This window comes from Crinia signifera, chromosome 1, assembly GCF_055691185.1.
Source record: "Crinia signifera chromosome 1, ASM5569118v1, whole genome shotgun sequence".
NCBI lineage: Eukaryota > Metazoa > Chordata > Amphibia > Anura > Myobatrachidae > Crinia > Crinia signifera.
In genome coordinates this window covers 372898841-372916979 of record NC_139217.1, presented here as the reverse complement: position 1 = coordinate 372916979, position 18139 = coordinate 372898841, and the positions used below count along the sequence as shown (strand labels likewise).

The window sequence follows — 18139 nt, the reverse complement described above, 5'->3', positions numbered from 1 at the left end:
CCAGCGTTTGCTTCGAAGCTGGCCATCCACGACGCACTGGGTCGTAGGTAACAAACAAGACATCCGTCTTGCGAAGAGAGGCCGTGCGAGAGACATAAATCCGCAGGGCCCTCACCACATCCAAGGACCTATCCTCAGGTGAAGCCTCTGCGAATGCTGGAACCACTATGGGTTGGTTCACGTGGAACGCTGAGACCACCTTTGGAAGGAAGGAGAGACTGGTACGGAGCTCTGCTCTGTCCGGGTGAAACTGGAGGAACGGTGAGCGACAAGAAAGCGCCCCCAGTTTCGAATTGCGCCTGGCCGAGGCCAGAGCCAAAAGAAGAACCACCTTCCAAGTGAGATATCGAAGATCCACCTCTTCTAACGGCTCAAAAATCGATGACCTCAAATACCTGAGGACCAACTCTACGATGATAGTGTCTGGAGGTGACTTCCTTCCTGGCCCTCATCATTGTAGGTATCACCGCCCTAGGGATACCTGCATGTCTCAAGATGGACCTCTCAGCAGCCACGCCGTCAAATGTAGACGTCCTAAATCTGGGTAGATGAAGGGACCCTGACTGAGGAGGTCCTCTTGAAGAGGTAGCGGACACGGCTCGTCGATCAGAAGATCCGTCAGGTTGGTGTACCACGAGCGCCGGGGCCAATCCGGCGCTATCAGAAGCGCTGTTACCCCCTCCCTGCGAATGCGCTGTAATACCCGAGGTATCAGCGGAAAGGGAGGAAAGAGGTAAATGAACTGGAACGGCCAAGGGGCGACCAGAGCGTCCACCCCTGCGGCCTGAGGATCTCGAGTCCGCGCGAAGTATGTTGGGAGCTGGAAGTTGTGGCGGGACGCCATCAGATCCGCCTGCGGACACCCCCAACGATGTACTAGGGACTGAAATACCTGAGGGTTGAGGCACCACTCCCCCTGGTGGGCATGTTGCCGACTTAGAAAGTCGGCCTCCCAATTGTCTACTCCGGGGATGAACACCGCTGACAAGGCCTGAGCATGATTCTGAGCCCAGAGGATGATCCTGCTTACTTCCTTCATCGCCGCCTTGCTCCGAGTGCCGCCCTGTTTGTTTATGTAGGCGACGGCTGTGGCGTTGTCGGACTGAACTCTGATTGCTCTGCTCCGCAGCAGGTGTCCCGCCTGCAGAAGAGCATAGTAGACTGCTCTGAGTTCCAGCACATTGATGGAGAGTAAGCTCTCCTGCCTCGTCCATAAACCCTGGAACTGGTGTTCCAGCGTTACCGCCCCCCAGCCTCGAAGGCTGGCGTCTGTGGTGAGGAGAGTCCACTCCCATATGCCGAACCTCCTGCCCCTTTGCAGGTTTTCGGAGTTGAGCCACCACAGCAGAGACAGACGTGCTCGAGGAGACAGGGTCACCCGCTGCTGAAGATGCAGGTGAGACCCTGACCACTGGTGAAGGAGAGACAACTGGAATTGGCGCGAGTGGAAGCGGCCATATTGTACCGCCTCGAAGGAGGACACCATCTTCCCCAAGAGTCTGGTGCAAAGGTGCACCGTTACCTGTGGCCGTCGCAAGACCGACCTGACCAGGACCTGCAGGGACTGAACTTTGTCGGGCGGTAAAAAAACCTTCATCTGCTGGGTGTCCAGAACCATCCCCAAAAAGAGAAGACGTTGGGACGGCTGTAGCTGAGACTTGCAAAGTTCAGAATCCACCCATGACTGATGAGAGTCTCCTGGGTGTGTCGTATGTTGGACAACAGGGCCTCCCTCGAACGATTCTTCAGAAGAAGATCGTCCAAGTAGGGGATGATGGTAATCCCCTGTGCCCTGAGGACCTCCATCATCACCGCCATCACCTTGGTGAAGACCCTGGGGGCCGATGAGAGACCGAACGGCAGGGCCTGGAACTGCCAGTGTTGTTCCTGTATAGCGAACCGGAGGAAGGCCTGGTGAGGAGGCCAGATGGGGATGTGCAGGTATGCGTCCCTGATATCCAAGGATACCAGGAACTCTCCCTGTTCCAGTCCCTGAATCACCGACTGCAGGGACTCCATCTTGAATTTGACCGCTTGTAGAAACGGATTCAAATCCTTTAGATTTAGTATAGGCCTTACCGAGCCATCCGGCTTCGGCACAAGGAACAGACTGGAGTAGTATCCCTGAGTATGCTGATCCTCGGGTACTGGTATCACAACTCCCGTTGTCCGCAGCTTGTTGATTGCTGACAACAGAAGTTGCGCCTTGTCTCCTGAGACTGGGAGACCGGTCTTGAAAAACCTGTTTGGAGGGACTAACCTGAAATGGATTTTGTAACCCTGGGTCACGAGATCCCTTACCCACGAGTCCTGACAAGACTGCAGCCAGATGTGACAGAAGGACCGCAGTCGGGCCCCGACTCTGGGATCCCCCAGATGAGACCGTGGACAGTCATGCGGCTGGCTTGGAGGACTTGGGCTCCTGGACAGCTGCCGAGGCGCCTCTGCCTCGTCCTCTGGAGCCTCTAGATGGAGCTCCGCCTCTGGAACGACCTCTGAATCTGGTCGTAGGCCGAAAGGACCGAAAGGAGGGCCTTTGAGGGGTCCTGCGTGTAGCTGGAGGAGCCGCTGAGGAAAGGAAGTGGGACTTACCCCCCGTTGCTTGGGAGATCCACTTGTCGAGCTCTGGCCCGAAAAGAACCTCCCCATTGAACGCCAGGGCCTCCACAGCACGCTTGGACTCTGCGTCAGCCTGCCATTGGCGTAACCAGAGAGCTCTGCGAGCTGATATAGATAAGGCCGAAACCTTGGCTGCAACCATGCAGACGTCAGAAGAGGCGTCTATTAGATAATTGGATGCCTCCTGGATCTGTTCAGCCAGCTGAACAATAGAAGCAGGGTCAGAGCCCTCACGGACCTCTGTTAGGATCTGAGAAGCCCATACCCCCATGGCTTTATTTACCCAGCACCCGACCTGGGCCGGACGCTGAATAATTCCAGCTGCTGAAAAAATGTTCTTAAGGGTTACCTCCAACTTACGGTCAGAAGTATCCTTAAGAGTGGTTGCACCCGGCACCGGGAGAACCGTCTTTTTGGACAGTCGTGAGACTGAAGAGTCCACTACTGGAGGAATCTCGACCCTCTTTCTACCCTCTGGTGGAAGAGGATAAGCAGCCAGAAACCTCTGAGGTACCTGGAATTTTTTATCAGGATGATTCCAAGCCTGCAATATATGTTCATCCAACTCCTCCGCTGGGGGGAAGGTGGGTGACTGCCTTTGTCTCTTTCCAAAGAAAGAAGGACGAGCAGGAATGTCTGTGTCATCTGACACCTTGCAGGCAACCTTTACCATATGTATAAGGTCCTCCAGACCTGGAGTGGCTGGGGCCGGCTCTTGCGTAACTAACGCCTGAGCCTCAGGTTCCACATCATCATCATCATCATCATCATAATTATCTGGAAGGGCAAATTCGCCCTCCTCCAGATCAGGCATATCGTCATACTCCCCAGAATCCCCAGAGGGCTGTAATACCCTTTTCCTGAGTAAGGTAGGGGGATTTTGCCTAGAAGATGAAGCAATGGCGCCCTCTGCTGGTGTCAAGGCCTTTGTTAAGCTCTGCACAGCAGAAGTCAAGGAAGCCTGTTGAGTTCTGGAAGTCTCTCTGTCCTTTTGAGCTGCAGAGAGCTCGCAAGCTAAATGAGACATCACATCAGCTAATTGTGATGCCCAAACAGGGGTATGAACGGGGGACTCTGGAGCTGGGGGTAAAGCAGCGCATTTATCACATACAGAGTCTCCCTCCTTAGAAGGTGTAAATTTAACAGCACACTTCTTGCAAGTAACCCTCTTGGAGCTACCCCCTGCCATGGTTCAACAGAACACCCAGCAATCACCACACACTACCAGACTGATCACAGATAGTAGGTATAGGATAGGCAGCAATATATATGCTGGAAGGGAGAGACAGTGAAAGTAAAAGAGCTGTCACAGAGCTTTGTACAGCGCTATGGCATATACCTAGGAGCGCTATAGCTCTAAGTTTGAGACACAGCCCAAACTGTCTCCACCTAGCTCTAATCCCCACTGTAACTCACAGACCGGATAGAGCGTTCAGCAGGACGGTCACCAGGGGACAGGAATCGCCCAACTGCAGTCAGGATAGATCTGCAGCGCAACTGTGGAGCCTCCAGCAGCGTGTTCAAACGGCACCAAATGTCCAAGATGGCCACCGCGACTTGCAGGAACGCTGGGGTATGCCAAGGCCTGCTGGGAAGTACCGCGCGGTAATTCCGCCCCCCGCCTGGCAGCTCCGTCACTCATAATGGCGCCAGGTTTAAAAAACCCACTGCTGCACCGCCGTTTGTGTCCCTGACCTTCCTCTAATAGGAAGGCAAGGTAATACTCACAGTGCTGCGGCCATGCCGTCGGCGGTGGGGCTGGGGGAGGATCGGGTGCACGCTGCGTGAGAGCGGCGCCCGTTACAGCTCCAGAGACGGTGGTCTCTGTCAGCCAGAGAGCCGGGCGCAAACCCTTAAGCAGCAGCCGGCTCCCTCCGGCAGGCTCCCACGTCGCAGGCAGATAGTAGCAGCAACTATCTGCCTGTCCTCAAAGGCAAAACTTGCTGCTTTATGCCCTAATTATCAAAAAGCCCAGGAGATGAGCCAAATGTGACCTGCTTCCTTTTGGGCACGATCTAAGACTGCCTGGGAGGGGAAGTAGAAGGGGAGGAGTTGGTCACACTGATTAATTATTTTAAAGTGCCCATGCTCCCTGTGGTCGCCTTTTATTCCCCAGTGTAACTCCAGTGACACCTAGTGGATGAAGGAGAAATAGGGCCTGATTCAGAGTAGATCACAAATGCTAAATCTTTCTCAAATGGCCAAAACCATGTGCACTGCTGGTGGGGCAAGTGTAACGTGCAGAGAGAGTTAGGTTTTTGTGAGTTATTTTGTTTCTGTGAAGGATAAATACTGGGCGGTATTCAATGAGCTGAATCGTTGGTCACAGCGATTCAGTTTTTTCATTCGCCAGCCAATCGCCGTTTTTTTGCTGCCAATCGCCATGCATGGGGATTCGTGGGGAGTCGCCGAGTCACCCTATTCAACGTGGCTGAGAATCGCCGGCCCTAACGGCGATTCTCAGCCAACCCTGCGTTTCCCTAAACAGCTTCATTAATGTCGTCAGTGTTTAAAAAATTGCAGTGAAATGCAAGAAAAATGCAAATTACCCTGAATAAACGCTTCCAATACAGCAGACGGCAAAATCTGGGTAATCTGCACAAAGGCCAAACGAAGGAGTGAGGTGGGGAGGAGAATCATGGGTAAGTGAGGTGCACCATTGGTAAGAACAGTGCTTTGTGGGAGAAAAAAAAAATACCAGAAAAAATTAAATATATATTGGTATAGCACTTCTACGACCATCACATCACACAAGGGCAGCAAATAATATTAGATTACACTTGCAGAGTTAAATTGAACACTTAAAACCAATTATTTCACAGGTTCCTAAAAAAGTTCACCATAAAAAGATGACGAGGGACACTCGGTGAGGAACGGCGATATGAAACAAGAAATAAGAATCGCCAACTTCTCATTGAATACACTTTTGGCGATTCATGGGTGATTCCCGTCGACTACCGGCGAATCCCCATGAAAATTCCTATAGACAAATACCGGCGATTTGTAGAGAATCACATTTGGCGATTGGTGCTTCATTCACCGGTCGTCAGCGGCGAATAGACGACGTTGAATAGGGTGATTCGCTTATACAGCTCATAAAATCGCCGGCACACATGAAAAAAACACAGAATCGCCATAAAACTTGGCGATTCTGGCTCATTGAATACCGCCCACTGTCTGCTTTATTTTTACTCTGCAATTTATATATCAGGTTGAACACACTCCACACAAATCACTCTCACTTGTTACATTTCCCCCACCTGCAATGCAACATGGTTTTACCCATTTGAGAAAGACTTCATTTGTGATCAATTTTGAACCAGGCCCACAGTACAGATTCAGATGTATGCACCAAGAACTGTATTAGAAAGTGTTGGGCTTTCCTAGGCAGTTACAGGGGGTTGGCTAACCAGGCGCAGATGTAAAGGGGCATACACACGGGTCGATTCCAGACCCTTTTATAAGTGATCTGACTAAATCAGTTCCTATAAAGGAGGGATCATGTACCACTTGTTGGACCATACCGCCTCCTTGGGCTGCCTTTCAACCAATAGATAGTATCTAATTGGTTGCTATGGGCAACATTACATCTACCACATGTACCACTTGTTGGACCATACGCCTCCTTGGGCTGCCTTTCCAACCCAATCCACCAGTGTCTGGAACCTATGGATAATGCATGAAAGCCACCGTGGAGAAATGCATCTTATTGAAAAGCTATAGAAGACAATAGCCACAGTACAAGAAAAACAATGCAAAAAAATGTAAATTGCAACCCTACAATATTTGTACAAGACTGCACATAAGACAGTATAGAACTTGCCAGAGACATGGTACAAACTGGTACAGGTGATACACAGAAAATGTGTCGTTACCATCACTGATTAAAACCAGTGGCAGATACTGCTGACAGTGTGGCAGAAACAAGTAATTACTAGGAACGTTATACTTTTTGGATGTCATACTTTTTAAATAAATGCAAACGGAGGACTCAAAAAAGTCAAATACTGTATAAAGGGTTTTCATCGTATCCCTAAAATATACAATAGATGCAAATGAGTAAACAGTGTACTGCGCTTGGTTAGAATCAGTACTAACATTTCCCAGAGTCTATCTTCGATGGGCTGTAAAAATAGACTGGTAATGCGCTAGTAAGAGGTTTCTGTTTTGGTCTGTATGGGTTGAGTTACAGGTACCGCTAGCAAAACACTGGGTGGCGATGGTTCTCTATAGTAAATCTTCTCTGGGATAAGAGAAGGCGATATACATAGAGTTAGGGGTAAATGTACTAAGATAGGAGTTTTATTAAAGATGGGTTGTTCTCCATAGCAACCAATCATATTCTACTACTTATTTATTTAGCATCTTCTAGAACAGCATATTCAACCACTATGCCGTGGTACACTAGTGTGCCTTGAGCTGTTCTTGGGTGCCACATCTTTTTTTTGTATTGCAGCCAGAGGGAACCAGCTAGGGGTAGGGGGTGGGGGTAGTTACTGAAGTTATGAACTTAAAAAAGTTAACGCAACAGAATTAAGCATGCCTCCAGACAGTTCTGGTCTGAGGAAACGTGTCCCCTGGGTGTGTGACAATGATGGGCTGTAGCTTGTTTCTTTGATAGAGCTCTTTTATTTATTCACATGCTATAAACCTCCTATTATCCCTATAGATTGTAAGCTTATGATCAGGGCCCTCAAAATAACAATTGTATGCCTACTTTCATGATTTGAAGATTCAATGTTTGGATGACAACTCTGCAAATCACTGGAACATATTTGTAATATATTGGCAGATTGGTGAATCTTTTTAAATCTGGGGGAAAATATGCAGAAAGTAAATACTTTTTGTGACTGCCGATGTATGGGGGCCTTAAGTGTAGCCTACACTTCTTAGTTATATAGCTTTTGATTTGATTTTGCTGAAGTAACTTCTTTCTTTGAATGTCAGTTAGAACTTTAAGAGGTTTTAGATTTCCATAATTTGTATAATAAACACTGGTAACAGTCTCCAAGATGATCGGTCTTGTGAAGTGTTTCTGCTATGCAGTGCCTAGTACCTACCAAAAGTGGTCCAAGAAAGGCCAACCAGTAAACCAGGAACCATGTGCAAAAAATAAGAAATGTGATTGATTACAAGACTGTTCAAAAAAAGAATATAATTTAATATAAATAAATAAGAATATACAAATATGACACAATACAATCGTTAAGAATTACAGATATAATCGGATTTCATAGTAAAATATAACTGTGTAATGTTGAGGTAGATGTATGATACTTTCCAATTGTAAATGCTTGAATGTATATTACCAATCCTTAATGATGTAATGGCTGATGGGAATTATTAGAAGTGATGGTAGAACCTCTCTCACAAGTCCTTTGGTGAGATTTTTAAAGAAAATGCAAAAGTCCTGGAAATTGGTAAGCTGGTTAATTAGGAACGAATGCAGTACATCCCACATGCAAAGTCCAGTTGTGGTGATGGATGATGAAACTCTCAGGGTTAATCAGCCAAGGATTGGTGAAAGCAAACTGTTGAAGTTAGGAAAGTTAAGGCGTCAAGGCTCAACGCGTTTCCCCCGATGTTATACTCCGGCTTCCTCAGTCACTTCCAATAATTCCCATCAGCCATCACATCATTAAGGATTGGTAATACACATTCAAGCATTTACAATTGGAAAGTATCATAATTATACCTCAACATGCAGCAAACACAGCTATAGTTTACTAGGAAATCAGATTATATCTGTAATTAACGATTTTATTGTGTCGTATTTGTATATTCTTGTTTATTTATATTAAATTATATAATTTTTTTGAACCGTCTTGTAATCAATCAGCCAGCGCTGACACATTTCTTCTTTTTGCACAACCAGTTTATTTGGGGAGTGACTACCCCGTGCCAGCTGCTGCTACATGCGCAGCACACAACCCTTTTCTTCCTTTCACGTTTAAACCAGGAACCATGGATGGCTAAGGATCACTGATGAGCATGGAGAAAGATGGCTAACCCCTCCGGTCCTATACTACAAACGAGCTACTGTAACACACATAGCTGAACAGGTAATGCAGCGCTGATAGAATGGTGTATCACCACAGAATGCATTGCAGCTTACTGCGTATACGTAGCCACAGACCAGTGACTGTCCATGCTGACCTCTGTACACATCAAACTAACATGCAGCAATATTACACAGTTGCTGGCATTAAGATGCTTCATCCACTACTGCAGTAGATAAGAGGTTTTCTTGCTCCCTTCAGTTTTTTAGCTAGGACATACTGTAGAGCAGGTATGGAAAGTTGCATCATCTTCATACTTTGGTAGATCGCATACTATAATAATCTACTTAACTGTAGCGTATGGACAAGTACGTTCATAAATAGAACATTGCTAAAGTAGATAACATAAGGCAGTGGTAGCCAACCCTAGCCCTCGAGAGCTACCAACAGTTCACATTTTCCAGACAACCTAGCTGCTGCACAGCTGCACTCATTAATCACTGACACATTTTAAAAGATCCACAGATGGAGTTAATTAGCTCACTTGTGATTCTGTGAGGAGACCTGGAAAACATGCACTGTTGGTAGCTCTCGAGGACTAGGGTTGGCTACCCCAGACATAAGGCTTATGCAATCAGTTCTCTGTCATTTAGGGCCGTATTCTAGTTCACTCTGACAAAAAGGGGATTTTGTACTTACTGTTAAATCCTTTTCTCAGACCCCATAGGTAACACTGGAGAGTTACAGTGGAGAATAGAAGGCGACCACAGGGAGCTTGGGCACTTTAGAATAAATTAACAGTGACTAACTCCTCCCCTTCTACTTCCTCTCCTAGGCAGTCTAGGTATGTGCCCGGAGGGAGCTGGAAGAAAGGAAAAACAACACACTTCCGAGAGGAGGTCAAATATAACATAACAAGTCAACCACACACACTCACATAGAGTGAAAATATAGTTTGAAGAATAGCATTCATAACAGAACGAACCCATCCATAAAAAACTTGGTAACAACTCAGAATTCAGACTAAGTATAACAGTCTCTTACCTTCAGGTAATTAAAACAACCTGAAACCAAACAGTAAAAGGAGAGACAGCGTCGGGTGGGCGTCCAGTGTCACCTATGGAGTCTGAGAAAAGGATTTAACAGTAAGTACAAAATCCCCTTTTTTCTTTCCTCCACTAGGTGACACTGGAGAGTTACAGTGGGGACGTCCCAGAGCTCCCAACACGGGTGGGATGACGCTGAGAGCCCCTTAACACAGAATGGCCAAACCGCGAAGCAGCTGCCGCAAAAGTGTCAAACCTGTAAAAGCGGACAAAGGTCTTCGGTCCAGACCACGTAGCCGCTCTACATAGATCCTGTATAGAAACTCCACGGGCAGCCGCCCAGGAGGTACCCACCGACCTTGTAGAATGGGCGGATATCGAAGAAGGTGGCACTCTAGAGGAAGCCACATAAGCTTGACGAATCGTCAACCTGATCCACCTGGCCAGGGCCTGCTTGGAAGCGGGCCAACCAGGACGCAGGGAGTCATAGAGGATAAACAAGGCATCTGACTTACGTACAGACTCCGTTCTGGCCACGTAAATGCGCAAGGCCCGGACCACGTCTAGCGCCCTAGACTCCTGTGAGTCCTCCCGAAAGGCCGGCACCACAATAGGTTGGTTAATGTGGAATGGCGAGACCACCTTTGGGAGAAAAACACTAGAGGTGCGCAGCTCCGCTCTATCCTCGTGAAAACGCAAGAAGGGTGCCTTACAAGAGAGAGCACTCAGCTCTGACACCCTTCTGGCCGAAGCCAAGGCCAACAGTAAGACAGTCTTCCAAGTGACATATTTTAGGTCCACCTCCTCCATGGGTTCAAATACAGAGGACTGGAGGAAGGCCAGTACCAAATCCAAGTCCCATGGAGCAGTAGGAGGCCTGAAGGGAGGTTGCAGCCGCAACAACCCCTGGAAGAAAGTCTGTACCTGAGGAAGAAGAGCTAGCTTCCGCTGGAAAAAAATGGAGAGGGCGGATACTTGAACCTTCAAGGACCCCAGCCAGAGTCCTGAGGACAGGCCCTTCTGCAAGAACAGCAGCAATCTGGCCAACTTGAAGTGCACAGGAGAGACCCTCCTGGATTCGCACCAGGCCACATAGGCCCTCCAGATGCGATGGTAATGCACCGAGGTAACCTGCTTTCTAGCCCCTATCATGGTTGGTATTACCGCTTGCGGGATCCCTGCTTTCCTCAAGATGGACCTCTCAACAGCCATGCCGTCAAATGTAGATGTTGTAAGTTGGGACAGGTGAACAGACCCTGTGTTAGCAGGTCATCGCAGAGAGGTAGGGGCCACGGTTCGTCTACTAACAGGCCTGTTAGAACTGTGTCACACGACCGGCGAGGCCAGTCTGGAGCGATGAACAGCACGGTCACCGACTCCCTTCGGATTCTCTGCAGAACCCGAGGGATGAGAGGCACTGGAGGGAAGATGTAGAGGAACTGATCCGTCCAGGGTGCCGTGAGAGCGCCCACTGCCACTGCCTGTGGATCTCTTGTCCGAGCGCAGTACCGGGGCAACTGGTGGTTGTGTCTGGAGGCCATCATGTCTATCTGCGGACAACCCCACCGACGAGTCAAGGTCTGGAAGACCTGAGGATTCAGACACCACTCTCCGTGATGGACGTCTCGGCGGCTGAGGTAGTCTGCCTCCCAGTTTTCCACGCCTGGTATGAAAATGGCAGACACGGCCCCTGCGTGCTCCTGCACCCAGCAAAGAATCCTCTTCACCTCTCTCATCGCCGCGAGTGCCTCCTTGCTTGTTTATGTAAGCCACAGCCGTGGCGTTGTCTGACTGCACTCTGATGTCCTTGTTCCGGAGAACGACTTCCGCTTGGAGGAGGGCATAGTATACCGCTCGGAGTTCCAGCACATTGATGGACATCTGTGCTTCCTCCGGGGTCCACAGTCCCTGGAAGTGGAGGCCCAGCGTGACCGCTCCCCAGCCCCTGAGGCTGGTGTCCGTGGTGAGGAGCGTCCAATTGTGTATGGCGAACCTCCGCCCCTCCTGCAGGTTGCTGGAGTCGAGCCACCACGCCAGTGATGCTCGAGCCTGATGGGAAAGAGAGATTCGCTGATGTAGAAAAAGGTGCGAACCGGTCCACTGGCGGAGCAGACACAGATGAAAGGGGCGAGATCGAAACCGCCCGTACTGCACCGCTTGGAACGTGGCCACCATCCTTCGAAGCAGCCTTGTGCAGAGGAGAACTGAGACCGTTCGATGCTGCAGCACCAGGCGAACCGCATCCTGCAAGGACAAAATCTTGTCCATGGGAAGGAAAACCCTTCTCTGGACCGTGTCCAAGGTCATCCCTAGGAACAGAATCCTCTGCGATGGGGTCAGCTGTGACTTCTGGATGTTGAGCATCCAGCCATGGGACTCCAGAGTCTGACGTGTCAGGTGGATGTTGTGCAGAAGGATTTCCTTGGACGGAGCCTTCAACAGGAGGTCGTTCCAAGTAAGGGACAATGGTAACTCCTTGAGCCCTGAGTATCTCCATCATGACAGCCATCACTTTGGTAAACACCCGGGGCGCAGAGGAGAGGCCGAATGGAAGGGCTCGGAACTGCAGGTGACAGTTCTGGACAGCAAAACGCAGGTATGCCTGGTGAGGGGGCCAGATGGGGATATGCAGGTATGCATCTTTTATGTCGATGGATACGAGAAACTCCCCCGGTTCCAGGCCTGCAATGACTGACTGCAGAGACTCCATCTTGAAGCGAGTGAACCGCAGAAAGGGATTGAGCTGCTTTAGGTTCAAGATGGGCCTTACTGAGCCGTCCGGCTTGGGAACCAGAAAAAGGCTGGAATAGAATCCCTTTGCCTTTTCCGGTTCCGGGACTGGGATAACCACCCCCAGGTCCCTGAGCTTTTGAATGGCGGCCTGCAAGGCCCTGCCTTTTTCTTGAGAAGCTGGCAAACCTGTGGGAAAGAAACGTAGAGGAGGAGGCAACAAGAAATCTATCTTGTAGCCTACTGCCACCAGGTCCTTTACCCATGCGTCCTGGCATGACCTGGCCCAAGCCTGATGGTAAAACAGCAGCCGGCCCCCCACCCTGTGTTCCAGACAGGGGCTGGGAGAGTCATGCCGAGGGCTTTGAGGTAACCCTTTGCATCCAAGATTGGAGCGCTGGCTGAACCTCTGCCTCTTACTCGGAAGCCTCTGGGACTGGTAGCCGTTCCCCTAGACCTACCCCTGAATCTGGGGGTGGGCCGAAATGACCGCCCTCCAGTAGTTGGAAAGGACCTACGTGGGGGAGGGGCTGCTGTAGGCAGGAACTGAGACTTACCCCCCGTAGCCTGTGAGATCATCTTGTCCAGCTCTGGACCAAAGAGCGCCTCACCAGCAAAGGGTAATGCTTCCACCGCCTTCTTGGAGTCGGCGTCTGCATTCCACTGTCTCAACCAAAGAGTACGGCGAGCTGAAACTGAGAGGGCAGAAATCGAGCCGCAAGCATACAAACATCTGAAGAGGCTTCTACTAAGTAACCTGCAGCCTCACGTATGTGTTCCCCTTAGAGCAACATATCATTTGCCCCTGGGTCTAGAGAGGAGGCCACCTGGGATGCCCATACCTCCATGGCCCTATTGACCCAACAGCCCACTTGTGCTGGCCTTTGTAAAAGACCAGCTGCCGCATAAATATTCTTCAGGGCACTCTCTAACCGCCTATCAGATACATCCTTAAGGGTAGAGGCTCCCGGAATGGGCAACACTGTCTTTTTGGACAAGCGTGATACTGAAGAATCAACAGCAGGTGGCGTTTCACATGACTTCCTAGCATCCTTAGGAAAAGGATAGGCAGTGAAAAACCTCTGTGACACCTAAAACTTTTTGTCCGGGTGTAACCAAGCTTTTTGCAAGTGGTCATCCAGCTCCTCTGAGGCTGGGAAATATGCAGACTGTCTCTGCTTTTTAGCAAACACTGAGGGGCGCGCAGCAGGCCTCTCTTCCTCCGTGACATTGAGGGTTAACCGGACTGCTTGTATCAAGTCCTCTAGACCCTGAGAGTGGACATCAGTGTCCTGTAACAGAGGAGCCTCGGGCTCAGGCTCATGAAATTCACCCTCCTCTAGAGCTGGCATGTCGTCATCTGTATCATCTAACAGAGGGACCTGAGGAAAAATCCTATTAGCAGAAGCCAGTCTAGGGGGAGGGGGCGTAGAGGGGTCTGCATGTAATGCTCTAGACAGACCCTCAACGGCAGAGGTTAATTCTGCCTGCTGATCCCTGGCTGCATCCCTATCTTGTCTGGCCGAAGATAACTCAGAAGCAAGCTGAGAAATCACTGTGGACAACTGGGAAGCCCATACAGGCATATCCTGCCCCGCCGTTGAAGGAGGGGGGGCTGGGGATGCAGCACATGAGGGACATAAAATGGCGCCCTCCGCGTGTGGGGTGAACTTAGTGCTGCACTTCTTGCAATCAATCTTTTTAGTAGCCCCACTGGCCATCATACACTCAGCAATCTTTCACAGAGAGGAGAGAAAGGTGTAAATACCGGACAGGAGAGGAGGTATAGAAAAAAGCAGAGTCTGCCACAAGCCAGAAACGCGCACTGTATATAAATATAACTTGCGCCGGCTAAGGGACCTTTTTGGACTCAGTCCAAGCCGCCCTGACCTCCTATGTCCCGCTGTGACTCACTGAACCAGGGTCACCTGCACTTCACAGACACCTCGAGGGAGCCGCGGATCATGCTGCTGCTTCAATGGCTGCCGCTCCTATGAAGAAGGAGGAAGCGGAAGTACCCAGCATGCCGCGCTCTACTCCGCTCCTCACTAATGGCGCTGTATTTAAAAGTGCTAACGGGGGATCAGTGCTATACTTACCCCTGCCTTGGCTGTCGGGTGCGGCGTGCTGACTGGTCCTCGAGGCGCGCTGCGAGCAGCGGCGACGGGACCTCAGGATCTGTGGATCCTGCAGCCAGGTACCGGAGGCAAGCTGCATGCAGCTGCGACCGGACCCGCCGACAGCGCCCTCGTCGCAGGCAGGTAGGGACAGGGGGCTACCTGCCTGTCCTCTTGCTGATTGCAGATCATAATTATATTAAAAAATAAAAAAGCCCAGGAGTGAGCATTGAACGCACCCAGCTCCCGCAGGGCACATACTAAGACTGCCTAGGAGAGGAAGTAGAAGGGGAGGAGTTAGTCACTGTTAATTTATTCTAAAGTGCCCAAGCTCCCTGTGGTCGCCTTCTATTCCCCACTGTAACTCTCCAGTGTCACCTAGTGGAGGAAAGAGAAATCCTTCTAATGCTGTGTACACACGGGGGACATATATTGCTCAGCCATATATGGCTGAGCAATATATGGCTGAGCAATATATGGCTCAGTTTCTCCTTTACATCAGCGACCAGAGATGGTCGCTGATGTAAAAGAAACTGCCGGGGGGAGCCCGGCAGTGGAAATCAGCTGGTCGCAGGAGCATGTTCCTGCGACCAGCGATCACCACAGGGGCAAAAACGGGAGCGCGCACCCGGCGATATATCGCCGGTGCACACTCCCATTGCGGGCAATATGGTCGCACAGCGACCATATTTCCCGCGATTTTGCCCTAAATCGCCCCCGTGTGTACGCACCTTTAGATGGACAAAACCATGTGCACTGCAGGTGGGGCAGATGTAACTTGTGCAGAGAGAGTTAGATTTGGGTGGGGTTTTACTTCAAAGTGAGATCTATATTGCAGTGTAAAAATAAAGCAGCCAGTATTTACCCTGCACAGAAACAAAATAACTCACCCAAATCTAATTCTCTCTGCACATTTTACATCTGCCCCCCTGCAGTGCGCATGGTTTTGTCCATCTAAGAAGGATTTTGTCAGAAAGAGTGAACTAGAATAAGGCCCTTAGTAGCAGTGCTGAATAAGAAGCCATTGATTTAGTTACTTATGTTTTTTGTTTTTCCTTTGCTTTACATTGTTGTGGAAGAGTCCCTATGGAACACATAATGAAGAAGATTGAATTTGGATTTAGCAGTTCAAAAAGTTTTTTTTACTAAGAATGGGTTGGAATGCTGGGGCTTGTAGTTCTTCATGCTCCGGTAAGCCGTGATGTCCTCGTAATTGTAAAGAAGATGCAGAAATAATACTGTGCTCATATCGGTGTTAAATATATATATATCAATGTATTTATGGAGGCAAATTGATCATTGAAACAGGTTATTGTATTTTAATTCTCTTAATACAAAAAAAACGGTCATCAACAAATATGCAAACTCAAAAGGAGGCATAGCCAATGACAGGAGAGCTAAAACTTTGTACAATAGAAACACTTGTAAGAAAATGTCAGGTACATCATCTTAACGTCCTGTGTTATCCTTTGCAAATGCAACAATTGTGATTCATCTGAAAAATAGGCAAAACATTTTTCGCACAGACAAATTAGATTTACAGTGTGCCATTTGAAATACTGTACATATTAAAATTCTTTCATGTTTTCATACATACAATCTTGCAAATCTATAAAATCTTCATTAAACTTTTATCGCGCAGCATCTAAATCTCACTCTCAGCTTAAGTTATCAAGGCTTAATATAATTAACATTCTAAAATGAGATCTTTAGGAGAACTGAAAGTAGCAATACAGTATGTCCCATTTCTCAGTACTTAAATAACCCACATTCTTTTCAAGATTATAACAAATATACAGAAATTCATAAGACAGTCAGTTTAGCATGTGTCTGAAGAGGTAGGAATTCTGTGAAGGGAGCCATCTTAAAAGAGCTCATCTGCGCATGTTTTAGGAATACCAGCAGAGCGCGTTTGCGCAGGAAATAATACAGTTTTTAAAAGATTATTACAATGGGATATTTTTTTTTTCTTTGAAAACTCTTACGGTTTTTATGCACTTCTGAAAAATGCCCGCTTACATTATGTGTAAGAATGGTATTACTGATTGAGCACCTGCCACTATCTATCTGTATCATGTGCCAAGGAGCCAGATCTTGTAAAAGATCACAGAGCTGGAGGACTTTATCCCTTCACTTGTGATCAATAGACCACAATAAACAAAAGTAGCTATTGAGTGCTATATTACACAGGTGTCCAACTTAAACTTGCTTTTTAACAAAATGCTTAATTTAATGCATCATCAGGAGTGTTGGGCTAGCCCGACAGCCGTGACCCTGTCCCGTTCTCGACGTGAAATCGGCAGGCCTGATTCAATGTCCCGCCTGCTGAACGCTGAAAAAAAAGGGGCCATGGCCACCAGATAGCCATTCTCTGCAGAATGGGCCCGATTGCTTCCAAAGTCAGGAACGTTCTGCCAGGATCCCTGTTCAATGCTGTCGGGGAACACAGCTTTGAATAAGGCCAGCTGCTATTTCCCCTGTTGGGAATAGCGGCATGAGATTGAATACCCCCTAAGGCAGGAAAAATAAAAGCCATTAAATGAAATGTAGTGATGCTCTCATGTGAAAAAGCAGGATTTCTCAACCTACAGGGGCAACCGTATGCTGGGTACGCACTAGGATGACCTACCAGGCGACATGCCGGCTAGGGACATATTCGGTAAGCTATGAACACCACCAATTGGCTGCTCAGACATCACAACTGCACACATAGTTGCAATGTAACAGTCAGTAAATCTAACAGCCAACATAATGGGAGGTCAGACGGCCGGATGCAGAGTTATATTTGCAAGATATATTGTCATCTGCTGAGCTGCACAGCCAATCTGAAACATATGTGAATTATAGAATTTACAAACGTAACGGCTGTCCACACTGGCTGACGCATCAGTGATAGATTGTTCATCAGATGAAAGAAAAAAATATATTGCATAGTGTGTACACAGCGTTTTACAAATCCAATAGTTAATTTAATATGACTTTCTAGTGGATTAAACTTAAAATAAGTTTCAGTGTTTATAAAATCTAAAAGTTGAAAAAACCTGGTGTAAACTATGTTTATGAAGGGAAAACGTCTTATCCATGACTTCTGTGGAATACAGTATCAGTATGGCCACCTACAGAAAATCTTCTCTGTCCAGATGCAAAGACATGAGCTTAAAGGAGAAAGGTTTAAATTTGTATCCGGCACCAGAGTAAAACTTATTCTGAAACTCCACCCTGTTAAAGTAGACAAATAATATTACGTTACATACACAGTATATAAATACTTTACCAAATATACAGATACTCAAAAATGCACATTTGAATGAATACACATTTACAGTAATTGAAACAACTTCATGAAATGAATTAACTTAAATTAAAAAGAAGAAATGTACCAATAAATCCCCCCTCCCTTAGGGAACACAAAGTAACCAATAGCCCCTAGAGCAGAGGTTCCAGGATGCGGTCCTCAAGACACCCCAACAGGTTTGATTTATATTCATGGCTCAAGGGCAGATGGCTAATTAAATAGACTAAAGGGTACTAATTAAGCACCTGTAGACAAGCATGGATGCAGTTAAGATCTGGATTGTTGGGGAGCCTTCAGGACCTCGTTTTGGAACATTTTCCTTCATTTAGTTGG

At 48.1% G+C, this 18139-nt stretch overlaps 1 protein-coding gene across 1 annotated transcript in view; it reads right to left on the bottom strand.

Annotated features, from left to right (window-relative positions):
• Positions 1-15803: 15803 nt before the first annotated feature.
• The window catches only part of ATP6V0A2 (ATPase H+ transporting V0 subunit a2), a 40286-nt gene continuing 37950 nt past the window's right edge, over positions 15804-18139 (bottom strand). The window contains exon 20 of the mRNA XM_083151293.1: positions 15804-17730. Within this exon, the coding sequence (XP_083007419.1) occupies positions 17628-17730 (103 nt within the window). The 3' untranslated portion in view covers positions 15804-17627. The remainder of the gene's footprint in view (positions 17731-18139) is intronic.